At 35.6% G+C, this 17,369-nt stretch overlaps 1 protein-coding gene across 4 annotated transcripts in view; it reads left to right on the top strand.

The window, feature by feature from the left end:
• The first annotated feature begins 371 nt into the window (after positions 1–371).
• Positions 372–17,369, top strand: part of LOC110460179 (long-chain-fatty-acid--CoA ligase ACSBG2-like) — a 28,480-nt gene continuing 11,482 nt past the window's right edge. Inside the window, exons 1-2 of one of the 4 annotated variants that reach the window (XM_021512937.1) lie at positions 372–399; positions 16,498–16,560. In XM_021512937.1, coding sequence (XP_021368612.1) covers positions 16,544–16,560 — 17 coding nt within the window. In that variant the 5' untranslated portion in view covers positions 372–399; positions 16,498–16,543. Of the gene's footprint in view, positions 470–11,164; positions 11,185–11,336; positions 11,567–16,497; positions 16,561–17,369 lie in introns of those variants that run through there. The other 3 variants (XM_021512940.1, XM_021512939.1, XM_021512936.1) reach the window with 3 other exon arrangements.

Below are 17,369 nucleotides of genomic sequence, written 5' to 3'. Positions count from 1 at the left end.
ATTCTGGAAATCTGGTATTTCGGGTAAGAGAGGGGTTTACAGAGAAGTTAGCTGATTGTACCAAGCAAGTAATATAATATAGATGTTTGATAAACAATATTTATCATTCAAAGTAGCAGACGACAGTTGTATGGTAGCAGACGACAGTTGTATGGTAGCAGACGACAGTTGTATGGTAGCAGACAACGTTGAAGAAGCAGACAACAAGCAACAACAATGGTTGAAGTTATGCATGTATTGGAAGGCACTGAAATTTATATAAACCGAGTTGCCAGGTGTCGCTGGCCCTCAATGGTTGTCGCCCATCAATGGGAGTCGCTGAAGCGAAACATGCCAATTCAACTGTATGGCATACCTGTGGTTGGTGAACCCCATCATCCTATACGTATACCTGTACAGGTAAGCTGGCTATGTGTGCTGTGTATATGTCAGTAAAAGTAAGGTAAACGCCTGCCTGTGATCTCAAGAGGTGAGTATTGTGGTTTGATTTTTTTTGTAATTTACAGGTACTGTAAACATTAATGCATACCAGCTGTGATGCTAATTCTCATTTTGTCTAAAAGATTATAGAATTACATCTTGATTTATTCAGATGTATGATAATGTTGATGTTTTTGTTTTATCGTGCTTAGAATATATATATACTGTCTATCGCTACTTGAGTTGTTATGTAGACCTGTATTATACATGTACAATGTGTATAGTGTGACACACATACTTTGTTTACATGCAGATATATAGAACAGATGGTAGATCTAGAAGGGTTTTCATGGCTCCAGCACCCCACACCCATGCACTCCTACTCAATCCGAGCATGTATCGTGGCTATATAGGTTTCTTTGAAAATGTAGAATAGGATGGTCATATTTACTCCAAATCTGCAATATTAGATTAATCTATAGTCAAATGAAGCATATTTTAAATAGAGACCTATATATACATTTAAAAACTGATATGTATGCATGAGTCTTTATAACTAATTAATATATAAAAATCATTTGGATGTGATATGCCTCGATTTTTATCAGATATATATGGTTTTAACTATATGGGTCAAATTAGAAGTAATATAGACGGTACATGTAGCTCAGTTGATATTCACGTACACATGTCGACCTCATCGCTACTGTTTTTTGCAGTATCACTGTGACTAATTAGAAGTATTACTTACAATTACATGAACTGATCATGAACAGACGTAATTACAGGGATCGATCTGAAAGCAATCGTGACACAGCGATTACAAAATTCTCACGGTTTAAGTACCGTAAATTTGCAGGTATAGCACGCAGGTACGTTTTTGGGGTCAGATTTGGGGAAAAAAATGAAACTATACGCGCAAATTTACGGTATATCTATAATTATATATAATTAGCTTGCAAGATTGAACCGAAAATAAACTGACTACTTTTTTTTTACACATGTCTGTTTTACAGGATTGAAACATTTTAAAACTAACCTGCTTAAAATAATGCTATACCACCGTATGATGCACATACATTATCTGATCTGGGCCCATGATATTTTAAAAATACCGTAATCAACATTCCCTAACCTTAGTTTTCCAATTGGAAGGTATATATGTCTGCATGGAGGAACTTCAGCAATGCACCCAATGGAAAAAACTTTAAAATATAAACTTTATTTATTCAATTATGATTATGAAACAATTTTTACAACTTATACCAATCACTTTTGTTGGTCCGGATGTTGGTGTGTGTGTGTGTGTGTGTGTGTGTGTGTGTTACTGTGGGAGGAAACTGGAGTACCCGGAGAAAACCCACTTAATCGGACAGGTGACCCCATATACCTTTTCACATCTGATTGGGGAATCGAACCCTGGCCGCCTTGGTGAAAGGCAAGTGCGCTATCCACTGCGCCACCCGACCACCCTAAAACTTTAGCTAAGGAATTTTGTGAACAAAACTGAGACGTGGATTTGTTAGACTGTTATAGATATGAGGAGGGGGCACCTGTATAACGAAACCTTGTTGGACTGGTAAACACAAAATGAAATATAACATATACCTTGTATCAGGTATCAGATCATTTTAAAGAAGGTTTTTGACAATAAGATAATGAATGAATTAATATTGCTAAGCAATCGTATGCTTATTATAGTGACAGAGTGAATTATAAAATATAATTATCACATTCAACCCTGAGTAAGTGCCCAGGGCACCTTAAAAAGCACCAGAGAATAGAGGGGGGCATTTATTAGGACAATATGTGGGGAAGTAATTGAATAAACTCATCTATAAAACATGTTAGAATTACATCAGCGATTAACAGAGTACAATGCGAATATTTAGACGACATATGTGCTAACCAGGGCGTAACCCATGCATGCATTATCAGTAGCGTATATACGTAGCTGCCTTAGACTCGAGTAGGCATGTGCCTACGCATAATTTTGTTGAGTTTTTATTTGAAAAGGTGAATATGTGTTTTCACTAAAATAAAGGATTAGATTATATCCAGGAAGCTTTGTATATTGTCAGGTACAAAATAGGGGAAATCACGTTATTTCCACATACAAAAAGACTTTGTAACACGTAAGTGCAATACAACTTTCAAGCTGACATTAAACAATGATATTACCACAACCAATGGGGAATACGTTTGTTGTCGGGATTTAAAACATCCAAAGTTCCGAGACCAAATCAGAGAATCCCCCTCACAGTGAAACTGTCTCGTCTTGTTATAAATAAATTAAAGGATGGGGACCGTTATATTTATGAGATTATATCTGATACAGACGATGAAAGAAGGATGTGGTCAGCGTGAATGGGTTAACAATATCCATGTCTGACGGCATTATACATAAAACAACGGGTGGTGGGGTGTCACTTCTGTATAACGAAAAAATGTCGGAGGTACAACCACAAAATGTATTCTACCTTAAAATTGTATTAGTTAATTTTAAAGAAGTTTTTTGACAGTAAGCTAATGAATGAATTAATATTGCTATGCAATCGTATGCTTATTATAGTGACAGAGTGAATTATAAAATAATTATCACATTCAACCCTGTGTAAGTGCCCAGTGCACCTTAAAAAGCACCAGAAAATAGAGGGGGCATATTTTAGGACAATACTGAAATAATTTAATAAACTCATCTAAACAACATGTTGGTCAATTACATCAGCGATTAACGGAATACAATGCGAACATTTAGATGACATATTTGCTAATTAGGGCGTAACCCATACATGCATTATTACCACTGAATAAGCAGTGCTTGTCATGGCCAGTTTTGTTTCTAGATTACAGTTTGGTAACTTCCCAAAATATTTTGAATATATTTTGTCAAAGACACACGATAGTTAGACAAAACATCAGGTACTAGATCTATTGGTACATGCAATGGAGCCAAGGTGTCTCAAATGGCTGGGGGAAAGAGGACACTTATCAAAACAGCAGTGCTCACTCTTTTGGTTTAAGAAATTCATTGTTTGCAAGCAATGTCGATAATCTCTGATTTTAATGATTAACTAATTTACCCCTGAACTTTCATAATGGACTATTCCAACCTTTGAATTGGAAGAGTTCAAATGTCTTCAAAGGGTGAATTAGTTAAAGGATCCCTGTCCCACAGCAAGCAAAACACTGGAGAATTCCACTAGTTTTTCCAATGCAGTAACCTCCACTCATTTTACTTTGGACATAACTGGTGTTACTGGGCCACTACTAGCTCAGTTGGTAAGAGTGACAGTGTAATAGTTGGAGGTCCCAGGTTCAAATCTTGGTTTGGTCCTTCCTGCATTATCACACTCAGAGACATTTTTGTTGCTGTTGTTCATATTTTTTTGCAGAAAATTTCTACAAGGTATAGTTTTCTTTTTAAATTATTCATGAAATCTACAGTCATGTAGAAACAAAGTTCCTAATGTTTATAGTTACAGGTTTTTGCAGTGATGTGAGAATCCTTAAGTGTCTGATATATATGCTTCTAACATGTAATTATTTTGTGTACAAAGACCTTGACAAATCATGTATATTTATTAGTATATAAATGAATCCACATCAAAAGTAAATAATTAGTATATTTATATATATATTTTTTTTAAATATATAAGGGATACATGTTCTGAAATTTGTATTTTTTGATCGGAGTATTGTTTAAACATTTTTTAATCAGAGTATTATTTAAACAGTCATTACAAATGAAAAAATACACTCTGTAGCTGTACAGGTAAACTTTCACCAGTATGCAGTCTGTATTATGTGTTTGCTTGACAAAGGGATACTTTATCCTGAGTGTCCATAACCCCCTCATCTTTAACCCTTTCACCACTATAGACCATAATGGACTCACCCAGATAAATGTATGGTAGAGTCTACTAAAGTTACCTAGGGGTGAAAGGGTTAAGGGTCTTGACCTGTTGTATTTTCCCCGTACATTTTTTAGCATGACTGTCGGCGCGGTCATGGGATAGCTGGATCATTGCTTAGAACATCAATCTGCCTAGAGTTAAGAGAAACCTGGTCTTGCTCCATTGCCTCTTATATAACAATGTTGCGAGTTCTTGTTTCAAATATATTGTATATTAGCTTGGCAATTGGAGACCAAAACTTGAGTTGCTGGGCCGCAATTAGTGATGTTTTTAGGATCAAAGTTTTGGGTATCTTCCCCCAAAACTCCCATCTCCTTTACGTGGAAATTGAAATTTAAGAATGTATTGCCTGAAATATATTCTATGTTGAATTTTAAATCGATATGAAATAAACATGTGTACTGAATTAGGTTGAAATATATTGCACTACTGTCATTATATTTGAAGTGTGATATCTGCAGGATGGCTAGGGTGGTTGTTTACTTTGTACAGTGTATAAACCTAATGCTCTAGACAGTTTGGATAAATCTTAAGTATAGTATCCTGTTACGAAGATCTCAACAGGTACAAGCCAATCCTACCTCTCCAGAGGATTTATTTTTAACATAACACATATTTGTACAGGTAATCATGAATAGACTTATGAATATAGCAAAGACTTGTCAAATCTACCTGTCACTGAAATATTGAATCATAGAATTTACCATTGATAGATTATGCATAATCATACAGTGTTTTACGGCTTGAGAAGCTCACTTATGCCTTTATATATGGCTGACATGTACTTTAAACAATGCCTCGGTTGGATTGTAACAACCATTTATTCCAATCACCATAGAATTAATAAATAAAAGCAAAAAAGGAAGCAGAGACATGTATGATATTTTTATTTCCAAAATTAAATGCGCTAATAAATATATTAACAAATGGTCTAATGTGCTAGGTGTTGACGACAACACTGAATTGATAAAATTACAAAATATAGTTTTCAAAATAACAACAGATGTGATTCTGCAGTGGTTTCAATATAGAATTATACATAGGATACTTGCAACTTACAGTTTTCTTACAAAAATTTAAATTTAATAAAAACCACTTTGTACAATTTGCAAACAATCCGAGGAAACTTTACTTCACATATTTTTTGAATGTGAACATGTTGAGAGGCTTTGGCTACTTCTTGAAAACTGGAAATTCTCATATTATGTGCAGAACCTTATTATGCTAATTGTTAAATATTACATTTACAAACAACGTATGAAAGGTGATACACTTTTTATAGAAAGTGTAAAGAGAGATATAGTGTACAATTATAAAGTGGAAAAATATATCGCAACATGTAAAGGGAAACAAAATACTTTTCTCCAAAAATGGAGACTCTTTTCTAACTTAATGATACCATAGCTTATTTACCAAGTATTGTGTATTTATCCACATATGCACCTATAACTTGTACCCAATTTTATTGCCGCCCGAGATGTGTATTAACCAATTTCGAATCATTCATTCCAACTCCAGACCGTTACAGTCACAAATACACAGGTCCTGCTTGTGTAATGCACATCTCGGATGGGAAGTCGAAAATTCTCCTTAAATATCTATAGAACGAGAGCAAGAGTGTATGCAAGTTGTGTTTTGTACTGTCTTTTGTAAAAATAACAGGTGAAAAAACCTGAATAAAGATGTTGGAAGAGAAAAAAAGATTATGCATAATGCAAACTATTTTATTAAATTCTGGAATGTGGAACAAGAGAGTTTGAACAATGGTGCCTTTTGGCTTGGTGCTCATCCAGAATAGACATTCGCCCACAGTGAAGAATTATAAGAGATGCTTTAAGGATCCCCGTACCGCTGTCAAAAACTATAAGCATACATTGCAAACTGTTTTTCTGGTATATGACGTGCTACAGTTATATTTCTGGCCCAACCGTGCTACAGTTGTGTATATTTCTGGCCCAACCGTGCTTCAGTTATATTTCTGGCCAAACCGTGCTACAGTTATATTTCTGGCCCAACCGTGCTTCAGTTATATTTCTGGCCAAACCGTGCTACAGTTATATTTCTGGCCCAACCGTGCTACAGTTATATTTCTGGCCAAACCGTGCTACAGTTATATTTCTGGCCCAACCGTGCTTCAGTTATATTTCTGGCCAAACCGTGCTACAGTTATATTTCTGGCCCAACCGTGCTACAGTTATATTTCTGGCCAAACCGTGCTACAGTTATATTTCTGGCCCAACCGTGCTACAGTTATATTTCTGGCCCAACCGTACTAGTTATATTTGAAACAAAATAAAAGGGAGGTTACTGATATACACACAAAAAAACCCAGAGTGCAGTGGGACAGGGATCCTTTAAGTTTGCAGTTGATTAAAATCAATCACTATACCTTAAGTATAGTAGATAAAAGTATTTATAGGGCTTCAAACACATAACCGTTTAAATTCTGCATTAATTTGCATACTTATCACCTACAACAAATTCCTAAGCAGCTTATATCATCATCAAACTTAGAAGGAAGAAATTCCACAACTCATGAATATTATCATATTTAAATTATTTAACTCTCAAAACTTAATTTTAAATTTTAAAAAGGAAAACTTGCTGAAGCTTGTTGTCTTTTTAAAATTTGACTTAACTTTGTTATGTACTGAATGCACTTTTTCATGACGTCAGATTTCTAAATTTTTAGACATGTCAAAATGGTGACATTTATGATTGAAATGATTAGAGAAAGACCTTTTTTCTTTAATACTGACCTAGATTCTTGATAATGTTTTAAAAAGTATCTTGAATTTGTTTCCATATTGTTGGGGATTTATGAAATTTATCCCGAAGTGTTCATTTTAGCTTGGCAGACCCTTTTTTAAAGGAAAATAAGCTTTAAGCCTCGAGTTTCATAAACTAAATTTGAAATAGAAAATTAATTTCCTATTCATTTCATCATTCCACCCGATGGGTGGTTGGGTGGTGCAGTGGATAGTGCGGCCGGGGTTCGATTCCCCGATCGCACGTGAAAAGGTATGGGGCCACCTGCCTGACTACATGGGGTTTCTCTGGGTACTCCAGTTTCCTCCCACAATTAGACCCCCAGCGCGCTGACATTCGGGCCAACAAGAGTGATTAATATAAGTTGAAATAAATTGTTTCGTAATTGTTGTAAAATAAATGAAATTTATATTTTAATTTGAGAATTCATTAAAGATCCTTATTACCTACATGAATTCTGTTCTCACAATTCATAATAATTCTGTAACGCCCCTGAAAAACCAGCCCTCGTTCCTCACTACTCCATGAGTCAAGCTCAGATATGCTCACTGCTTCTCTGGACTATACTATTTCATGGCAATATTGAAGGCACGTTGCTAACAGGAGCCACATCCTACTTCAAAGCAGGTCAATTTTACTGTTATGTTGTTGCAGGATTCTTTTGATGTACATCAAAGGATCAAACTAGTCTTCTTGTATCGTCCCCAAGGTGGTGGATACTGAGTCTTTGATTTTGTCATGACAGACTCCAGCAATGCAGAGAGCAAATGTGAGCATAACTTCTTGAGTATGGAGTGTGAGCATAATCTCTTGAGTATAGAGTGTGAGCATAACCTCTTGAGTATGGAGTGTGAGCATAACCTCTTGAGCATGGAGTGTGAGCATAACCTCTTGAGTATAGAGTGTGAGCATAACCTCTTGAGTATGGAGTGTGAGCATAACCTCTTGAGTATGGAATGTGAGCTTTCGAGGTCTAAAACAGTTAATTGTGTTGAATTATGGTGGGCCAGCAGGTGTGGGTTGGACTTCTCGTGTCGGAGGCTACTTTTTTCTCAGACCTCTTCATAATTATACTGGGTCTTTACTGAGGTAATTAATTGCTTGGGTTAGTTTCCGAACTCTCCTCGGTGAAAGTATCAATTGTCTGCATCAGATTGTGTTATAATATGTGATAAACAATGAAAACAAAGAGCAGTTGGAATATACCTTCAGAAAATCAACCCTGTTCTTTGAAAAAAAACACCTTCTGTAGATGCTCTGACATATATAATTTTGTTATCATACACTTTACAAAATTCCGTTCATTTAATATGTGCTAAAAGATTTTATCAAGAACCCACCCAGTGAGCCATGTGTAGAGTAATTTTGTCAGACTTTGTATTCCTTCAGTGCGATTCAGAGCACATAACTAAAATACCTGTTTTATTATGTCGGCACATCGTTACCCACAACTAACAGAGGTAGCTAGGACACATCAATGTCACCCTTGTAAGGGACCCAATATGCAATCAACCTAATAAGCAGGCCTTGGTTTCATTGAAAATTAAATCATACAAAATCCACAAAAACAAAAAATTACAGAAAACTGAAATGACAAATTTTTCATTTTCATGTAAGTTATTAAATGTTGGGATTAGATGCCAATAGACCTGAAGTTAAAAGTGGGTGGGGTGTTTATTATGTCAAATAAAGTACATGAATAATTGCTACTTTAAAATACATGTATGTCATTCTGCTCAAAAAGAACACAATTAAAACACTCAGAATCAGTAAACTTTTTTCTTTGGTTTATATATATTTGCACCATGAGAGTTTTTTCCCTGTTTGTAACAGCAGAGTGGTGTATATGAATTTCACCTCTTCAGGGTTTGATTTTATGTTATGGGTCTGAGGGCAGGGACAATGGTGTGATCTAACATTTTTTAACCCTTAATTATGCTAAATGGAATTTCTTTCATGTCTTCATCTGAAAGTCCTCATTTTTATACTTTCGTGGTTTTGAATTTTTTTTATTAAAGAAAATATACAAAATCCTTTTTATTCAATGTTATTTTCTGTAATTTCATATATTGTTTTGTAACCTTAGCTGTAGTAACTTTTGGTAAGGTATTTCTGTCCTATAGGTAAATTTCTGTAATTTCATATATTGTTTTGTAACCTCAGCTGTAGTAACTTTTGGTAAGGTATTTCTGTCCTATAGGTAAATTTCGTGATGTCTGGGATAATGTGTAATTGATATCAGATTTAATGGAGGACTTTACTATTTAGGTTGGGTGAACAGGTATAAGTTTTCAAAGGCCAACAAAATAACTGGGTCTCGAACACCTCAACCATGACAGATGTGAATACAATTTTATATACTCTGTAGACAAGTATAAAAACCTACAGTTATAGGCTACCCGTTTTCGAGTCAACAGTCTTTGCATCTGTTGTTGGACAATTTTATGCACAAGGAGTTTTTTAAAACAAGATGCTAGAAAAAGGGCAAGGACGAAAGATTTAAATTGATAGAAATAGAAAAACTAAAAAAAACTACTGCACTTTAGGGATACAATTAGAGGTGACTAATAGCCTCTATCACTCCTGTATGGTGCAGACAGAGAAATTGCAACCCTAGGCTAGGTTTTTAAAGCTTTGTTGAGTGCAAAACTTCAAAAATCTTATCCTAAAGGTTGATAATTCCCCGTCTGCATCACACAGGAGTGAGTGATAATTTCTTTCCCTCAAGTTGTACTAGTAAACCCAATACACCCCTCCATCGTCAAGGGTGCGTGGACTGTGTGACAAAAATCACGTCGTGACCTTGTTCACACTGCATAATGATGATGTGTAATTGGCAAGGTTTTCAGAATAATAGCGTGTGAACTGTCTTTCCCGAGGTCGTTAATGACAGGTTTATCTTTTCCCAAACAAAAATGGGGATGAACTTGTGCCGCATGGATGGGAGAATGCAATATTCTATACACAAAATCTGTAGAGAGAGTGAAGATGATGTTAGTCAATTTTACACTCAATAGTATCATGGTCTTCTTCTGGAGAACCAAAAGGCCTAGAGTCATTGAAATTGGCTAGTTAAGTTTTTTGGGATGGATGATTCTGGCAAAGTTTGTGGAAAAATTACCTTGACCTCTCGAAGTCAAAGGGGTAAGATATGTCGGGAAAAGGTCTAGAGTCCTGATATTTGGCTGATTAATCACAGGTCTGAAATATCAACACAACGATCAGCTTGTTTGGGACAGTCTATTAACAGTACGTAAACATGTATAGAAACCGCAATTACATCATAATTATGTAATGTTACGTAATCAATTAATAGCATTCTTCTGAATCCCCCCACATCATTGCCATGTGTAATAACTGGATCTACACATATACTACTCTACTGTTATCTATATGCTACACATCACACAAAATAATAGGGGGAGATGGCTGGGTGGGCCAAAATTATTCTTCACTCTATATGACAGAATATAGCTAGCTCGCAAAACACGCCTGCTTGCTACGCCTCGCCGCTATAAAGTGATACCTTTGTCCAGGGAGGGACGCTGAGCCCCATGCTGAGCCCCATTCCCGCCTGCTACATGTGCAACTTGATTGGTCAGTGTAGTGCTGACCACCACATTGATTGGTCCTTGACCACTCTCCATCTGACTCATGTAGCACTGTGTGCAAAGTGCCAAGGTCAGTGATAGCATCTCCTTCCCCTCCCATCCCCTTTTGTCAACTGTTTCCAACAACTTCTTCTGAAGAACCAAAAGGCATAGAGGCATGATATTTGATAAAAACCTTGTAGCTACTTTTAAGGTCATAGGAGTGAAAGGGTTACAAAACCTCATGGGTTGAAGTAGTTTTTAGGGGTGAACACATGTAAAAGAAGGATACATAATCATTTGTCTGGTTTTGTTTAATACGTAAGGATCATAGTCGCCTGTTAGCTTTGGCCTACTAGCTAGCTATAGGGTTCACTGGTTCGGTCTGGGGAGGAAGCAGTACCTCACACTTCCCTCATCCTGTTACGTAATTAAAAATGTTCAGCTCTTTAGCAGATCTTACTGGTTGACTTTTCCAGACATACCCTGTAAGTTCACAGAGGGAAGTATTAGCACAGTGAATTTGCTTGCTGTGAAGGACATCAGCCGGTAATTTAAAGCAGTAATGAGAGATGGCAATTACACTGGTATTGTACGTACACCTGACATCCCAAACCTGTACTAAATATAACTCGGCCGAGAGCAAAACATGTTTGACGGGTGCATATATCAGTTCATTGCTGTTATGGAAAGCTAATCTTGGTGAAAGGAAGTAGACCTGTGTGAATTGGGTCCCATACATTGAGGATTTCAAGTTATTTCTCAGAATATTACATAGGGTTTTTATGATGCAAGCTTCAGTGAATTTGACAAATGTCTGATTGAATATGGGAAAAAAATTGTGATTCCTTTTTCATGTGCTCGATCAAAGTAAGTACAATTTTACCTTTTGGGAATACAAGTTAACCTCAATTTAATGACCCTCGTTCCATTTAAAATTCCACCTCACTTACCACCTTCATATTTCAAGGTCCCTTTTTCTCTTTTTTTTCTAAGAATGTTTTGTATGTTTCCCTCATTATAAGGCCAATCCTCTTTATAATGCCAACATTTCTCGAGGGAAAAAATGGCAGTATAATGAGTTGTTTTTTCCATATTAGTGACATTGTCTGATTGTTCCTTCTGACCTCATGATGAGGGATGTTACTGATGGAACATATCAAAGTCGTAAATTATTATACAGTACAACCTGAATATGTGGCACTTTATTATGGTACTTTAGTGTTACAACTGCAGATGCTGTTGTTTCTGTTTTTCTGACTTTAGGTGTCATATTGATTTCTTTAGTTAATGATTGTTATCTTGCTTTTAAAAATAAGTAGTTTTCTGATTTTCCTTTCAAACTCTTTCTTCACCCTTCAGAAATCTTTCATATATATTGTCTACACTATATTTTCTGATACATTTCTAAAGCAATTTAGGCTTAATTCTTCATTGAAAAAAAATGGCATTATAATAAATGTTTATATCACATGAGCCTATCAGTAATCACAAGCAATTTCTTGGTTCTTCATACATAATCCCTAACTGTTGTCACACAGATTTTAAGCCCAGTGTCATGCATAAAATGTACCTCCTGCTTAAATAGTATCCATAAAGTGGTGCAGGGCATACTGATAGTGTTATCCTTGTACATATATTTTGCTTGTATTGTTTTAGGGCCCATTGACAATTTCAGTCACAAAAGGCCAAAAGTTCATGCATGCTTCCATCCATTCATATGTACATCCGACAAGGTTCAGATTTAGTGTTTAGGTCTGTATATTGGACCAAGTACTGAAGCTAGGGTCATGCAAATTCACAAAGTTTATATGCACCTTTATGGGAATGTAGAGCATGTTGTGTGACTTTTTACAACCTTGACCTTTGACCTTGCATGGCCTCTGTGACCTTGCTTTAGGCCTTAAGTATATGGGAATGGGGACTTCATGTCTTTAACTGGCACATTTCTTGTTTAATTCTTTTATGAAAAATGATACTTTATGAGCTACTCTTTAAGTACCCTATACCTACTGCTTGGCGTCGGGGTATAGATAATTTGAATTTTTCAAGGTTATTTAACAATGACTTTTTACCCTTAATAAACTAACCGGGCTATATTAATTATTCTTGACGACAGCCTAAATTTACTGATGTTAACTAGGATTGCATGAGTTATTCTTGTCGACAGCAAACAGTTGTTACTTTTTCTATACCTATTCACCATTCAAAGTTTGATTGGCATATATCCACTGGAATGTACAATAGAGGGTGTCGGCCATTGTTCATTTAAAAGGTACGATATGTACTTCTCCCAGACAGATTACCAGTCTGAGAGGATTTAAGTCATGTATGTATATAATGTATTACTAAAAGGGTAAAATCTCTGATCGGTTTTACTCAATATTATTTATATATACTTCCTTAGCTTTGCTGGAGATTGTCAATACATTGTTTTTGGTATTTCCTATTTTTTCATCACCATATAGAATCTAGTAAGCGGTTCTTCCTTTAGAAGTGCATCTTATTTAGATCGGTCCAAAATTTAGCAAAAATCTGACTGCTGTAAACAAAAAACTTCCATTGAGCACGTACTATAAAGAACTTTAAAGCTACAATTTACATGTATATATACATTAATGTAATGAGATTGGTGTGATGTCAATATTGTGTAACGTGGGCAGTCCAACTACTGACCAAGCTTGACGTTACTGAACTAGTGAGCGGCGCGGGTTATACCACATCACTGGAAAAGCTAGCCTGCCAGGAAGGCAGTATTTTTCCCTCATAAACCATACCTAATACAGGCAGTATTTTTCCCTCATAAACCATACCTAATACACAATTCCCCCCTCCGAGAAGTTTTATCCTGGGACTTGGCCCAGGAATGCCACAAGCCCTCCCTGTGTATAAATGCACCTTCCCTAACCACCCGGAACGTACTGGCCTTATATGATCACAGAGTCACCAGGCTGCAACCAAATGTAACATGCGGTCGGTCACCCATCCAACTGCTGACCGCGCTCGACGTTACTGAACTAGTGAGCGGGTCCCCTGGTTATACCGCATCACTGGAAAAGCTAGCCTGCCAGGAAGGCAGTATTTCTCCCCTCATATACCTTAGCTGTTACAATTGCAACTGTTTTTGAATAGGATGCATATCCAGAGGGGCAGGGATTTCACTGAATGAATGAAAACTTTCGATATGGAACGAAGGAGTGTTGCTAATTTGATATCTCCACTTTCTGGAAATTCAAACATTTTTATCTTATGAGTGATGTGATAGAATAGCATTATAATCGATATACAGCTTATAACTATAATCACTATTGTTATTAATAATAACATACAAAGGTGATACATTTCATGTACCTGGTACATACAATATTTTTAAGTTAAACACGTTAAACTATGCAATCTATTTCCATTCAATTAAGAGCTTTGACAGATAGAAGCCCTCGGGGCACCTGTGATACAACAATCACATACAAAATGTATTACGCATAATTAATGACATCAATTTTATTGAAGTTATTTCTTTGATGTTTATTTACAGAATATACATGGGTAAAAATGATTTGCTACGCCACTGATATACATGGAACACATTCCTTGTAAGATGTTTATATCTACAGCTTGTTTTAAAAACTCATTAGAAATTTGATACTCTGACTAAATATCGTGATACAGACTAAACATTGTATCATTTCCTGATGACTTTCTTCCTGTCCATTAATACGCTAAATGACGCTAAATGACGTGCACGTGTTAACCACAGAAAGTAATGTATGGGTGAAAATTCATCTTCCAGGAAAGACAGTGCATGAAGAAAGCATTTGATTAAGAACACCAAAAATTAATTGGAAAATGTGGTCAGGTCCAGATGTTTGGCACTTAATCTATATACTTATACAAAAAGATGGGTATTTTTATCTACACATATCTCTAATGTATATAAATCATCAGATATTTTTTTCTTAATATACAATTATGATGACATACCACGTACTAGCCCTCAACCACTGGGTCGTGAGTTCGAGACCTATGTGGGTCAGTCACTAGGTACTGGCCATAGGACGTTGGTTTTTCTCCTGGAACTCTGGCTTTCCTCTTCCACCAAAACCTGGGACGTCCTTAAATGACCATAGCTGTTGATAGGATGTAAGACACAAACAAAGAAACAAACATGAATATGTCACTTCATTTCAACATCTGTCGACAACACATGTTGACATATTACTACATCATCTTGACATTAGTGTAAACATAACGGCAACAAAATAACCTTGTTATGGCTGGTGATGTGTTTATTAGAGGAAATCCTATGAAGAATATTTGTATTATTTGTATAGTGGTTCTAATACCTTGCATTGTCAGCTTTTAGTGTACTCATTAGCGTTAACATGTCAGTGACTCCATGATAACAGGAAATTGTATATGTTTGTAGTTCTTACCTTGCATTGTCATTTTTTAGAGTATGCTAATAAAAACACCACAATGGTTCTATGATAACAGGGATATAATGTTGTACATTAGTTTTGCATTACATGTGTGTATTGTACTACATCTAGTGACCAAACCCCCAGGGTATTTTTTTTGGCATCAAAACAGTGTCATGTTGTTTCCCTGTCAAGTGAGAAAACAAGATATACAGCTGGGCTCAGATTTTCAAAGCATGGTTAGCTTTAATGTTACTAACTGCAAAACTTTGATGTAGATTTTTCATATAGTTACAAGTTTATGTTACAAGCATTGAAATTTGAAACTAAAATTATACGTATGGGGTTTCAAAATCAGGAGCTAGAAGAAACCAAAAAAAAATAGAAATATTTGTATATTTTAAGATAATTCTCAAAAATCACATTTTGAAAATTTGCATTAATAACGCTAAGTTAACCAGGCTGGGCCTAGTTCTTATAAAAGAATTTATCTTGCAACAACTTACTTAATTGGTCAATAAGAGTTTTTGGGTGTCATTTAAAAAATATAGGCATTTTCAGTCTTACTATGTATTATCACAGGGAAAATACAATTCCTAGTTTGTGGTCAAAATGAAGTGGGGAAGGATTCCAAATAGCAAAATTGTTTCATGCCAAAAATAACATAAAACCACAGGCCCATTAGACCCTTTGTAAGGTGAAGTACAGGCCCACTAGACCCTCTGTAAGTTGAAGGTGTAACACAGGCCCATTAGACCCTTTGTAAGGCGAAGGTGTAATACACGCACATTAGACCCTTTGTAAGGCGAAGGTGAAGTACAGGCCCACTGGACCCTCTGTAAGTTGAAGCCTACCTGCTAACATCAGTCACAGATAGTGTAGAGTTCATTGACTTTGTTTTGAACTTACCTGGCTGACCTGTTATACACTGACCTTGTAGATATGCTTTAACTCCGACCTTGGAAGACGTTTGTTTATCGGACATTAAATATCCACTCCTTGGCTCAAGTGTCCTGTTGAATTATTGGCGCGTTAAAATAGCAGACAATGGATTTTGACAATTCCTTTGTTCAACTTTAAAGAAGTAAGATATAAAATATTTAGTTGTTTTACTCATTTATTGTATGTCCCATGTTTGTGTAATATTCTATAGCATATAACCAAACCTGCTGTTTATTTCAGGCAGACCTTCATGACAGTATCAATTGTCTGCATCAAATTTTATGTTTGAGTTTGAATTAAAATAAAATTATTATAAAAGCTGTTAAAAAGGTATCTTCGGCACGTTATGGTTGTTCAATACATGTAAGTTTAGTACCAATTTCAACAGATAAAACAAAATTAAATGCGCTGTTAACAAGAACAAAATCTTATATTTTTCAGACCCTTTTTGCTGATAATTGTACAAGGAAAATAAATTCTCCGGAAGATGGAGATTTCCGTAAGGTAAGACAAATAGTTATAATATGTGTATGATAGTTTTTGCATGGTCTAAATTTTTACAGCAAATTTTGATATATTCCAAATTATATCATCCTCTCATTATTCTGCCCCTTTTCTCCATCTCCCACCTTGCTTAGTGGCATTATTTTTCAAGGTCCTTTTTTCCTGTTAACAATATACATTACATTGCCACAATACCCTTATGTATTGGAGCAAAATCAGAAAAAGAGAGGGACCATTGGAATCACCTTGGCGTACACCCATACATTTATCACGAGAAAGAATAATTATAATAAGAATTGCAGCAAAATCAATTAAGTCCCCAGCTTCCTTTGGGTGACTTAATTATCTGGCTGAGATCCAAAAATGAATTCAAAATACATACTGTAAACCTGTTTTCTGTCATTTTAAGTACATTTGTATTGAACTGCTTATTTTAATTTTGTAGAATATCAAATTTATTCATCCAAATTGCGCATTCAGATCAAATAATCAGATAAGTGTACAATATATGTTGGCATATATACCTGCTGAAGGACTGGAACAAAGGATCTATAGTATCCAATATTAAAAATTTGACATCATAATAATGACATCAACAAGTGGTCCATGACATTCATAGCTGATATGAATGCCATCTGAATTTGGAAGCGGCAGTGCCATAGACTGGTAAATAAAAAATGACTGGCCAGGTAAATGATACAGAATTTGTTGACATCTAATGCAGTACAAATTCCTGAATTATTTATTACAGAAGAAAAAAATTGTGAAAGTAATTTTAATTACCATAACTTCCATTGCTGTTTTAATAA

Source organism: Mizuhopecten yessoensis, unplaced genomic scaffold (genome assembly GCF_002113885.1).
Source record: "Mizuhopecten yessoensis strain PY_sf001 unplaced genomic scaffold, ASM211388v2 scaffold10331, whole genome shotgun sequence".
Lineage (NCBI taxonomy): Eukaryota > Metazoa > Mollusca > Bivalvia > Pectinida > Pectinidae > Mizuhopecten > Mizuhopecten yessoensis.
This window is presented reverse-complemented; position numbering and strand designations above follow the sequence as displayed.